The 12,090-nt window shown below is 35.6% G+C and overlaps 4 protein-coding genes across 6 annotated transcripts in view; 3 read left to right on the forward strand and 1 right to left on the reverse strand.

Annotated features, from left to right (window-relative positions):
• Positions 1-2,013, forward strand: part of LOC112463381 — a 21,536-nt gene extending 19,523 nt beyond the window's left edge. The window contains exons 3-4 of the mRNA XM_025029790.1: positions 930-1,106; positions 1,657-2,013. Coding sequence (XP_024885558.1) covers positions 930-1,106; positions 1,657-2,013 — 534 coding nt within the window. The remainder of the gene's footprint in view (positions 1-929; positions 1,107-1,656) is intronic.
• The window catches only part of LOC112463255 (late embryogenesis abundant protein, group 3-like), a 65,519-nt gene extending 56,130 nt beyond the window's left edge, over positions 1-9,389 (reverse strand). The window contains exons 1-6 of one of the 2 annotated variants that reach the window (XM_025029529.1): positions 9,252-9,389; positions 8,650-8,835; positions 8,120-8,194; positions 7,354-7,476; positions 6,987-7,098; positions 6,632-6,684 (exon numbers count right to left, since the gene is read on the reverse strand). The gene's annotated coding sequence lies outside the window, so the exon portion shown is untranslated. Of the gene's footprint in view, positions 1-6,631; positions 6,685-6,986; positions 7,099-7,353; positions 7,477-8,119; positions 8,195-8,643; positions 8,836-9,251 lie in introns of both variants that reach the window. The other variant, XM_025029530.1, reaches the window with a different exon arrangement.
• LOC112463256 lies at positions 3,934-6,762 on the forward strand. Of its 2 annotated transcripts, none has more exons than XM_025029533.1 (4): positions 3,934-4,301; positions 4,492-4,782; positions 5,512-5,764; positions 6,113-6,762. In XM_025029533.1, exons 2-4 carry the CDS (start codon positions 4,604-4,606, stop codon positions 6,191-6,193), a joined length of 513 nt encoding a protein of 170 aa, XP_024885301.1. In that variant the 5' UTR covers positions 3,934-4,301; positions 4,492-4,603; the 3' UTR covers positions 6,194-6,762. The 2 variants fall into 2 exon arrangements, with proteins under 2 accessions (XP_024885301.1, XP_024885302.1); XM_025029534.1 differs by having other exon boundaries at positions 4,499-4,782.
• Positions 9,390-9,461: 72 nt separating the features above from the next.
• The window catches only part of LOC112463254 (UV radiation resistance associated protein), a 5,573-nt gene continuing 2,944 nt past the window's right edge, over positions 9,462-12,090 (forward strand). The window contains exons 1-6 of the mRNA XM_025029528.1: positions 9,462-10,067; positions 10,167-10,371; positions 10,559-11,146; positions 11,243-11,415; positions 11,536-11,762; positions 11,837-12,007. Coding sequence (XP_024885296.1) covers positions 9,963-10,067; positions 10,167-10,371; positions 10,559-11,146; positions 11,243-11,415; positions 11,536-11,762; positions 11,837-12,007 — 1,469 coding nt within the window. The 5' untranslated portion in view covers positions 9,462-9,962. The remainder of the gene's footprint in view (positions 10,068-10,166; positions 10,372-10,558; positions 11,147-11,242; positions 11,416-11,535; positions 11,763-11,836; positions 12,008-12,090) is intronic.

Raw genomic sequence — 12,090 nt, forward strand, 5'->3', positions numbered from 1 at the left:
ACGTCCTAAATAAACGCCTAACTTCCACCGGGTGTGGAAGCCGTCACCTCTGCCGTCACCTCTGTTACTCCCTTCATCGACACCTGCGTCGATTATTTCCGGTTCTAACGACTTGGAGAACGAATCTATTGTAGTTGAAAACCCTGATTTTCGTGGCACTATCAATCAAGCGCGCCTTCCTCAGGTAAGCAGGTAAGCAATCTTATACATATTATATATCAATACATATATAATCTTTATCTCGGATATCTCTAATTTTTTGTGAGATGTAAGAAAATCAAAGAAATTAATTTTCTGTTTAACGTGTTATCGCATACTGCATAGTGCATAGTATAATATACACTGACAATGAGAAAAAAATGTTCTGGATTTTAGTAAATATTAGTTTGCATACAACTGTGACTATATTTACTAAAATAAAATAAAATTTCCATTTTATTAGTATAAGTATATTCACTAGAAAAAAAATATACTAATAAAAAAAATTTTTTCTTTATTTTAATAAATAAAGTCACAGTTGTATGCAAACTAATATTTACTAAAATCCAGAACATTTTTTTCTCAGTGTAAAGATTTCTTACACGAGAAAATGTATAACAAAAATGTAATCCTTTGTGAAAATATTGTAATATTCTAATCTAAAATGCGTACGTCGCGTTCCAAATTTATCGTACATTTGTTAAGTACCTACTCTCTGCAGTAAAAGCTGTACAGGCACGAGGCTGTACATGATGTATGGCACAGGGCCACAACTGAAATCTTTTCTTCTATAATCTCATAGTAATTTCAACAAAGTTTTTCTACAGAAGCGGGGTCTTTTATGAAAACGCTAGGCTTTCTGTAAAAGAGCTAAATTGATAATTATATCGCAACACAAAATATACCTATTATAATTAAAATACATCCTTGCGACATCTTTTCTTTTACAGCCTCGCACTTCTAAGCACCGTGTAATCGCTGAATCGGATGGTACACCTATCGCGCAATTTGCCGGTCACGATCCTTCTCCGATTGTGATATCTAGTCAACAAATTAATGCCGAAAATAGTAAAATCAATCAAAACAGACTAATTAAACTCCTGACTGCTCGTGGCGGTGTCGCCGAGGTACGTGGGACGATTCTCTTACCGTTATGTTAAATTTTATTCTTTTTCACAATGCTATTTATATTAATAAACGCCAAATTGTTTTCAAAAATATTTAATGCAAGATTATTTCTTAGAAAGAAGATTATTTCTTAAATCCAACAGAAACGTTCGCAAGATTTTAATAGTTAATTGTTGATCGATCAATTTCTCCTCGATATCAAATTATTTATATCGATATCAAATTATTTATCGATATCAATTTCTTTGCAAAATTTTCCGTACCTATAGAGAGAGTGACATACAAATTGGCCTGTTTTTCATTTTACTTAATTTTCTTAAATAGCTGTGAATATTATATTAATTCCCTCATACATGTGCCTATATTTTAACTTTCTGACTTTGCTGATATCATATATGTGTATAAGTATAATGTATAAAATACTTATATAATATGCACAGCTATTCCGTAATGTAACAGCAATTAATACACAGTATTCTCCTAACTCGATTTTTTTCAGAAAATCAAACTTTTACATGTAAGTGTTAATGAGAAAAACACAATTTCCAGTTGGGTTTTAGTCACGACAATACAACTGGGACATTGATTGAAGATGTCGGTCACGTCCGAGCGCGTGTTCTTTCCGCGATGCTAACTGCGAAACACGCGGAACCAACCGGAGAACGCGTTTCCACTCGTCGTATCGTTGTTAGCAAACCAATTGAAATTTTTCAAGAATACGATATCGTGGAACCTGCTACAAAGATCGAGAGAGTCTCCGTACAAGAACCGACGTTGATTAAGACCGCTCATCATGTGGATCATGTGCAAGTGCACGGATCCATACCAATCGTTGGGAAGGCCCTTACACCCGTGGCTCACGCAGCAGTTCCAGTTTATCAGGAAACCATTTCTCCGACGTTTTAGTGCAATATAATGAAATGGAAAATATTGGCAGACTTTAATTTGCAATATTTGTCCATTATAATAATTTTGTGATGAATACTTTTCGCGCGGAGGAAAAGAAAGAATAATACACAAAAATTGAAATAAGTATCGAAGATCTCTCTAACTCTCTAAATAAGAGTAATAAAAGATGTTTTCATTGAATAGATTTTATTAATATATTTTCTACTAATCCTTCATTTATCTGCTTCATAAGTAAGCTAAATAAAAAAATAAGCCTACATTCGGTGATATCTAAATATTCTAAATTATTGAATATTAAAAGTAAAGGCTCACAGAATTAAAAATCAATTAACAACGAAAGAGCATCGAGCCGTAACTAGGTGTTAATGTTAATATATTCACTATAATTTAAATAACAAACGTTTCGGTCAACATATTGGACCATCCTCAGTGTCGTACAATAAACGCAATTTGTTAAATCGGAGTAACATTAAAGAAATTACAAAAATTAAAAACTAAAAACTAAGAGCAAACGCTCGTTGTTTTCGGAGTACGTCATGGTTAAGGATCGTTTCGTTCGTCGTGCGATCATTAGTCGAGTCAGCATTGTCGAAGATGTGTTCTATTACAATGATATGGCAAATACGTGTTAATAGAACACATCTTCGACAATGCTGACTCGACTAATGATCGCACGACGAACGAAACGATCCTTAACTATGACGTACTCTGAAAACAACAAGCGTTTGCGCTTAGTTTTTAGTTTTTAATTTTTGAACGTGTAATTTCTTTAATGTTACTCCGATTTAACAAATTGCGTTTATTGTACGACACTGAGGATGGTCCAATATGTTGACCGAAACGTTTGTTATTTAAATTATATGTGAATATAATAACATTAACACCTAGTTACGGCTCGATGCTCTTTCGTTGTTAATTGATTATTGAATATTATCATTTTTTACAAAAAAGTGTTTAATTGTTAAAACGATAAAATGTTTAATTAGAATTCAATTGAAAGCTGTGATCTGCGCTATGATTGTCGCAAATCTTATTACTATACAATGCGCGTATAATGCACACAAGATATATGCAATTAAAAGAATAATCCTTAATAATCTGTTTTTATGTATTATGTACCTAATGTAACGATATCTCGTGTGATCAAAGATTGATATCATATGTTTTTCTAATAGCCAATATATGCAAATATTGTACATAAAGGAATAACAATAAACGTTTTAATTTACTTTATTGTTTGTATATATGTATATTTCGAAATGTATCAATCTTCTCTCTCTAGTCTCTTTCAATTCTTTATTAATATCAACGTTTAAAAATGTATCAAGTGCAACGATATTACTATTTTAAGCGATTTAAAGTTTTACATTTCACAGTTTATCAAATCAGACTGATTATAGTCCGTGATAGTGTTAGCAACTTCCTGAAACCTTTCAGTAGTTACCCGACAAGGGTAACCACTGTGCCGCTGATTATTTATAAGGCCATAACATTGACCTCAATAATACAAGTGGTTCCATTCCCTCATCCGTATCGTTCATGAGATTTACTCCGATCGTTGAAAGAATTTTGCTTATGGGTTTGAGAGAGAGAGAGAGAGAGAGAGAGAGAGAGAGTGTGTGTGTGTGTGCGCGCGCGCATGCGCATAGAATTAATTTTTTTAAATGTTTCTTTAGTCAATCAAAATGTATGTTTAAATAAAATATATTTACATAATTGTGTTACGTATCAGATTAACATCAATTTAATAAAAATTCATTTAATCAAATATTTATTAATCAAAATTAGCACACAATCCTACTTATTGTTAATACTATAAAATATAAATTACATATTAATACTAATTATATACATAAAGAATATCACGTAACGCTTGTAGAGTTAAAAGAATTTCCATAAATCAATTATTTCAATATCTTATCGTTTATGCAAGAATTTTCACATTTACTTATTTATTTTTAAGTATTTATTTATTTATAAAAGAATTTGAAGAAAAGAGAGGAGAGTCGAGTGCCAGTGACTATAAGTGACAGTATCGTGACTAGTATCCGATGCGGTATAATGCCTACGATAGAAAACTAGCATGAATTAACCAGAACTGAATCCGGTTCTGATTGTATTACGACGAAGGCGTGACGTGCATAATACGCAAGCCGGAAAACAGTCCCAGTATTGAAAATGCTACTCGCTTATGTGATTGAATTCGATTGCGAGAATGATAAAGCGGACTGATCTGATTTCGTTGGCAATTTGGGATCGAACGTTTTTTCAGGCGTGTATACAAGGTACATTCTATTGTATATATTCACATATTTGTGCACAGTTACATGGATTTACCGAACATTTTTGACAATTAGTTACCATGTAACACGTACCAGTATATCTGACACATCTATCGCATTCGTAAAAAATGACGAAATACAAGGCCACGGTAGATATTGTATCTCTCTGTGATATTTATGAGCAAAGTGACAGTTGATAGGATCATCACCCTTGACTCAGTTAACGGCGGATTAGCGACCTTGTCTGAAGGTAAACGTGGAGAGAAGGAGTCAGCGAAGCCTCTGGGCTAGTCAATGACCAAGGGATGTCGGATATGATTTTAACTTGTACCGAACACCAAGAACACCGGTCAGGCAACGTGTATCGCGTATGTGTATATAAGTCCTGTTTTCACGGATCTTGCGCTCACAATCAGTTAAATACGCGCGAGGTAAACGCCACTTGGTCGCAAAGTATTGCGAATCTTTATAGCGTCTTTGAAAGGTAAGTTGTAAGTTTAATACGAAATCTTGCGCGATCAAGGTATTGCAAAGTAAAGCGCGTAAAAAATTCATGTTATAAAATGTGACAATGAACGTTACAATGAAATCAATCATTAAGCTGATAAATTTCATTCAACTGACATTTGCAGCACATAATGTCTTAAAACATGTCACTGTTTCAAAAATCCGTAGAAGAACGCGCGAATTCGGAGAACAAAAGTCAGATCAAGCTAAAAAATTAGGTGTATAAAAATGCAGCGAGTAAAATATTTTCCACAAAAGGAATAGAAACTATTATTATTATTATATTTCCGCCATCAGATTATGTCTAGTGCTGTTTATGATTCGCTGTCGAGGCACGAGTTTTAGCTATCTGATAGAATCTGATAAAATAAATAAAACATTATGTTGGGTACCTAATTAATGTTGGGTTCTCACTAGGCGTAAGCCACAAACGTGTATCTGTCTTGCTCAGCTTAAGCCCTTAGTGGAAAGCGTGAAAACATATAGGTTCACGTTCGTGATTCACACCTAGTGAGGACCTGGCATTTTATGTACAATTTGTCAGTGCGTGACAGTCGGGCAATCGCATGGGCGGGCAATCGGGCAACTTGAATCTAATCTAGCAATAATTTCGCAATAGACTTTTGACACTCGAATAATAATCAAATTTTACCTAATCAAATGTGTTATCTTTTCTACCTTGGACAAGATTTTTTCAATCTTTCAGGAGAGCATCGGAACATCAAATGCTGACTCTAACTAACTACACGAATATTGTCATGTTCATCATAGTGGCAACTTGCACGGCTACGCCAGTTCTTTTTCTAACTCCCGAAGCGACGCTCGCCCATCCAGCTGTCATAATTAATTCTGCAATGGAAGATAATTTGCCTAACCAATTACGAAATAATTTCTATAAAAATCCAAGTATCGCTGCTGGTCTCGCTAAGGAATCCTGGTTCATCGATAAAGAAATGCAGGTACATAATTTTCGTAATTTATCCAGAACATGAAATGTAACAGAAACATTTTTTTATCACATATTATTAATCTGATCTGAATTCAAGTTCTTTAAACAAAGGAATAAAGATGAAATTAATTAATGCTATTGCACTGCATATTATGCACTTCAAGTATAGTTAGAGATTGTGAGATTGCATCGTTAACAAACCTCTCACAATTAACAAATTCGTTATTTATATTTTAGCAAATAAAGACGCATAATTGCGCTGTTTACACGTTAAGCTAGGTAGTCAATTACGTTAAGCATTCAAATATATCGAATTTAAGTCGAAAAACTTTTCAGAATTCCGAATTTGATGTTACAGGTAATCGACCGAGAAACGGACAAAATACCGAGAGAAAAGATTTACAGGGTGTTGCATAACGCTGGACTTATTCGCAGATAACATCAAAATGATAAATGAATTAGCTATAATCTTGAAACTATATCTTGAAACTATATTTCCATATGTTCTTTCGTTCGGTTTCTCGCTTACCTATAACATTTGCTCGCCCGTTCGCTCGTACTGCTATCATTCTGGATTCATTACATAATGATACCACATTTCGATTCGATATCTTATACTGTCTCCCCACACTCTACACGGGTTACAGTCAGTTCTAATTATTTCTTGCATTTTGACTTACGATCCGGTCTAGAAGTAACGTTCACAATCAAGTAAAACTAATCTGACATGCGATTCAATCCTGCGAAAGTTACTATTTTATGAGCAAAGTATGTGCTATATACATATAGGACATAGGTATGTGTGTATATGATTCTACAAAATTCGATATTTTCGATTCTAAAATTAAACAAATAACATTATTAATTATTCACTCACGCGACCCCGATGCGCAACAGCGGAATTATATCTGCCACGTAGCTACGTTGATTCTGTAACAAACAAATATAAAATTCATATATTAAAACGGTATTCAAAAAACGGAAAACCTAATAATGTTTTAAAACATAATTCTTATGGCATCGAACTTTTTATTCGTTATTCAATTAGATATTTATTTAAATAATTATACATTTTCCGAAAATAATCTTTATAAGAATCAATTTTTATAAAATATTAAAATTACTCCTCTCTTTTCTTCTACTATTATTTCTAAATTATGATGAAATAAATAAAGGCTCAAGAATAAACAAAAAACAATTACTCTTACATAAAATAAAAAAATAATATTTACCCCAAAGTTGTTCCGCTGGTGCCCGATGCCTCTCCCAGGCCTCCTCCTCCTCTCAGGCTGTCCTCTCGCGTTATCAGCTCCTTCGATGCGACACTTTCCGCGTCGTTATCTTCTGAAGCATAAAAATAAATAATTTGTTATTAAATAATTCTTACGCGCATCAAAAATTTCTCATTCATCATTCAAAATTAGATATTTATTTAAATAATTACACATTTCCCAAAAAAGATCTTTACAAAAATAAAATCTTAAAATTTCAAATTACTTCTTCCTAATTATTATTTCAAAATCATGATGAAAAATAAAACAACTCAAGTATAAGCAAAAACTAAAATTACTTTTACACAAAATAAAAAATAATAATTACCACAATGTTGTTTCGCTAGCGCCTGACGCCTCTCATAGGCCTCTTCTCCTTCTCCTCTCGGGTTTTTCCATCTGAACCCTTTTTCTTACATCACACAACAGAGGAGTTATATACAAGATTGATCTGTAACATACGAAAATATTCAAATAAAAATATAATGTCTAAAATAAATATCCTGATATTCTAATTCTCTAATTTGAACTATTATAAATTTTAGTTATTTATTATAGAAATATTTGATATAGATTTTATATATGTATATTTGTATACTTAATTATAATTAAGTCATAAATAATTTATTAAATATATTTAAAAAATGTTAAAATATAAGCTAAAATATTTTAAACGAATAAGCGGAATACAATCGTATGAGATATATACAATCAAATTACGGAAAGGCCGTTAAAATATTTTATTTACAAAATGTATTAAACGTACGTGTTCAATACACTATTACATTATACAGTGATTTGAAAACGACACACTGCGCAAATGAACAATTATTTCCATCGGTAAGAATTAATAAATAGATTATATGAAACAACTGCATGTGCCCGCGCGTCCACCACACCATCGCGGCGTCGCGGCGTCGCGGCGTCGCATCGGCCGAACAAGTATTCGGCGATATAAGTACGTATTTTCAAGAATTATTATCAATACCGGAGCGCACACACAGCACACAAAATGTGTACTATGCTAACTACGCGACATCAGATACTGCAGTAAATAATGTAATGAATGCAAGCTTGAAATGTGATATTTTTACCAGTTAAACACGAGCTGCGATGTCACTCGGTCCGGAGTCCGGAGCCGATTCGTCCCGTCCCGTGTCCGCTGCGTTCTGGAAATAGAAGGGGAAGAAAATGTATTAATCAACATGGCGAAAGCACTTCGTTTGTCGCGCGGGCAACTTCTCGCGCCAAAAGCGCCGCGGCGCGCGGCGTCACTACGCGTCTCGCTCTTAACTTCGCGCTAATGAATTTTTTCGAGGTTCGAGTAAGAAATATTATATGCTTGCCTATTATTACGATCGTTATTTTTCATTCTAGCGAATAGGCGCGCTAATATTTTTGACAGATATATCCGCGATATTCGCGACATTGGAAAATACGATCGTCACTTTCATATGACTGCCCGCGCGACGCGCCTTCGACCGAACAAGTATCGCGAAATACGAGTACGTATAATTTTTACAAATTATTATTGCCCGAGCGTTGAATCTATGTTACTACGCGACAAGGTGCTGTATTAAATAATGCATGCAAGATTAATATAAAAGGTTACTCTTACCCTTACCAATTGAACGATGAGTCGCGACGTCACTCGTTCCGAGTTCCGAGGCCGATCCGTGCTCGCCAGTCGCCAGAAACGGAAAACGAAAGGAGAACGTCATCAATATGGCGGAGGGCGGAAGTGCTTCGTCTCGTCTCCCGCGCGGTCAGTTCAAGTTTCACGTGATATGACCGGCACAGCGCGGCGTCACTGTGGCACGTTTAAATGCAGGTATAACATATATACGGTTATAAGGGTCGACATCAGAAGATTCAGAAGACACGGTGGAGAGCCGTGAACTACGAATCGTAAAATTCGTATTACGGCCAAAATAATGAGAAAATCGCACTTATTTATTTTCGAAAAATTTATTTTGACCATTTTTCCAAAAAAATCGCTCTGTAGCAGTTTGAAGGCGATGCTGCTGATTGCGAACATCGCAGTTAAAGTGCGATTTTTTCATTATATCCTGTCGACCCTTAATTGCCTTATAATACATATATAACGGTCGTTTTTTCGCGCCGCATTATGATGCAAATATATATATATATATGCATGTTAAAATTGTAGGATATGTCCGCAATGTTTCAATATCAGAAAATGTAATCACTTGCTCGAATACTCACGCGATACATTTTCAGCCGAATAAATCTTGCGAAATATGTCTTTCAATTTCGTGTGAAGTGCGAATGGCACATCGAGCACAGCAGGTCTAGTAACGCCGGTTACGTCGGCGGTCGGCGTGGTCGTGGTGGCTGCACTGGCACTGGTTTCTCTCTGGCTGCTGCAGGTGGCTGCAAGTTGCTGGGGGCGCTGGGGCTTGCCGGGACGCCCAGGGGCGTGCAGGGGGATGCAGGGTGTCGCGACTGTCGCAATTCGCGAGGAGCTGTCAGAAGTCAGGATTTGTCAAATATTATCAAATATTATCAGGCCCGTTCACACTACAGATTGCTGCGAATGTGAATTGTATCAATTGTATGTATGTATGTACGTACATACATACATACGCGCGATCGAATGACTGCGAATGACTTGAATCGTGACATTCGTGACGTAAAACTACTTAACGACAAGCTAGCCTTTGTGGGTGGTTAATGCGTTCAACAATTATTAAATACAAATTTGTTCGGTTGTATGTACCGTACTCGTGAAAGCTCGGTATAACCTGCCTTTGTGTGCGTAGTGCGTACGGCTATAATTATTCATTATTTGTTTCGGTCAAACCGCAAACCGGCCGTTCGGTTCGGTGTCATCCTCTATCTCCATTCTCACACCGACGTGACTCGTATATCTCTTGGACCGAATGATATACTATCGCAATACTATGAAGTTACACGATGGAGCTTTCCGAATCGCGAAATCTTGTTAAGGATTTAGATTTAACCCTTCAGCCACGAATCGTCCCACGATACAAAACTTGGCTTCCTCTTGCCACTCAGCAGGTGAGCCACAAGTTAAAATTAATATACATATTGGAGAAAAATTATTATATAGCTCGAGCACGCTAAAGCCCCTTCATTTATCTTGTTTGAAATTTTCAGTTACGACTCAGAGGTTTAGTACAAATAATAGGCCATAATCTAAAGGCTAATGTAAATGGAGAGATATGTTGGTTCTATTATACGTTACATAGATCAAGTATGTCGTCTCCGTTATATACGAGCGAAGCGATCGACAATGCTAATCCAAGATGGTCAAGTCTCGAAGTACCGACCCTGCATGCCACAGGTTATTCAACGGCCAGTGGTGAGCGTTACTGTCTGTTAGTACAATAGACGCTACATACTTTCTCTTGGTATATTAGATGCTTACATACATACATTCCGTATACTTGTTGATTTATTATTTGCATTCTTCATACATCTTGTTTTGAATGGATTTAGTTTTTAGTAGACATTTAGAGAAATAACAAAAAATTCCGTCTTTTGAACAGAGATTATCCTAAGGGTCTGGAAACGCTCGGTGCCATGTGATAATACAGCTGACGTGACCCTCTCCACATGGGGAATATCGTTTACAGGATTGGCGTATATCGGTCCTAAGCTGCCACCTAATCTAGAAACTATCCTAAAGGAAAACTCTTTGATATTTCATTTTCATGGTGGATACTTTACTCCTGCGTACTGCTTCGAAACAGCTCCAGACTCAAAGCGCTATCTTTATATGACTATAAATGCATCCGAAATAAAGAATAGTTATACTGTGAATAAGCTCAGCAGTTTAAGAAGCAAAATGCAGGCACTAAAGCAACAAACAGAATCGGTGCAAGCGCTCAGAGTACGCATTGCCTCGGGTGATGATTTTCATACTCGCAAGTATCCACAGACAACTTTGAACAGACTATTGCAACCACGAAGAGTTAACAGGGAAAAGAAGTTGGAAATTATGAGAATACGTAAAGAGCTAGAAATGGCTAAATTTAGAACAAAATTGTTAGAACAAGAAAGAGCGCGAAAAATGGGAGAAATTCGTGTATTGAATCAATTACACACTAATATTGTAGAAGAAAATCAAGATCATGGTTAATATAAATACGTGCCGCGCGCATGTTATATATATATATATGAGTTGCACGGGTACGATATATTCTAGATAAAGAGAACTCTTTGTTTTCTAGGTTCTGATTTAATGGAAAGATATAGAGAGCTGAATAAAGATATAGAAAGATTGAATGAGTGGCGGCAAAATCATATAGATACGAGAGAAACATATTTGCAGTTGAGCAGCCAACTTGCACAGAGACGACGACAGTTAATCTCAGAAATGTGTTTAATATATCCCATTAAACAGGTATCTCGACATCTCGAAAAAAATTATATATATATATATATATATATATATATATATATATATTTCATTGCGAAATGAGTCTATAAAGTTGAGTGGCTAACATTTTTCTCGATTTTTTAGGATAGTATCGGAAAGTTTAGAATAAATGACGTTTATTTGCCAGACAGCGAGGAATTGGAATTATCGAACGACACACAAGTGGCTGTAGCATTAGGTTTTGTTGCACATACAACGCAGATGATTGCAAATTTTTTGAATGTACCGACCAGATATCCTATCATTCATTATGGCTCGCGCAGTAAAGTCATAGATCATATCACAGAAAGTTTGCCTGACAACGATAGACAGTAAGGGCTACTTGTAATTATCTTTATTAGTAACGAATCCACGCGTATATTTATCCCTAGCACATTATTTTTAGGTTTCCTCTGTTTGCTCGAAGCAAGGATAAATTACAATTCCATTACGCTGTATATCTATTAAATAAAAACATAGCACAGCTTCGATGGTATTGCGGCCTCCCGACTACCGATTTAAGAGCAACTTTACCAAATCTCGCTACGCTTATCAACATCAAGCCTAATCAAATACAGTACGTACAGTATCTTATTGCACGGTTATTACTAACTGTGTGTGTGTGTGTGTGTGTGTGTGTGTGTGTGTGTGTGTGTGTGT

Source organism: Temnothorax curvispinosus, unplaced genomic scaffold (assembly GCF_003070985.1).
Source record: "Temnothorax curvispinosus isolate PA1 unplaced genomic scaffold, ASM307098v1 QBEX01013138.1, whole genome shotgun sequence".
NCBI classification, from domain to species: Eukaryota; Metazoa; Arthropoda; class Insecta; order Hymenoptera; family Formicidae; genus Temnothorax; species Temnothorax curvispinosus.

Bases quoted from the DNA above. Each gene is read 5' to 3' on its own strand.
- LOC112463256 (XM_025029533.1), top strand. From the start codon at position 4,604: ATGTCGGATATGATTTTAACTTGTACCGAACACCAAGAACACCGGTCA. The intron at 4,783-5,511 runs GTAAGTTGTAAG...TCAATCTTTCAG, and splicing joins CTTTATAGCGTCTTTGAAAG to GAGAGCATCGGAACATCAAA. The intron at 5,765-6,112 runs GTACATAATTTT...TTGATGTTACAG, and splicing joins TCATCGATAAAGAAATGCAG to GTAATCGACCGAGAAACGGA.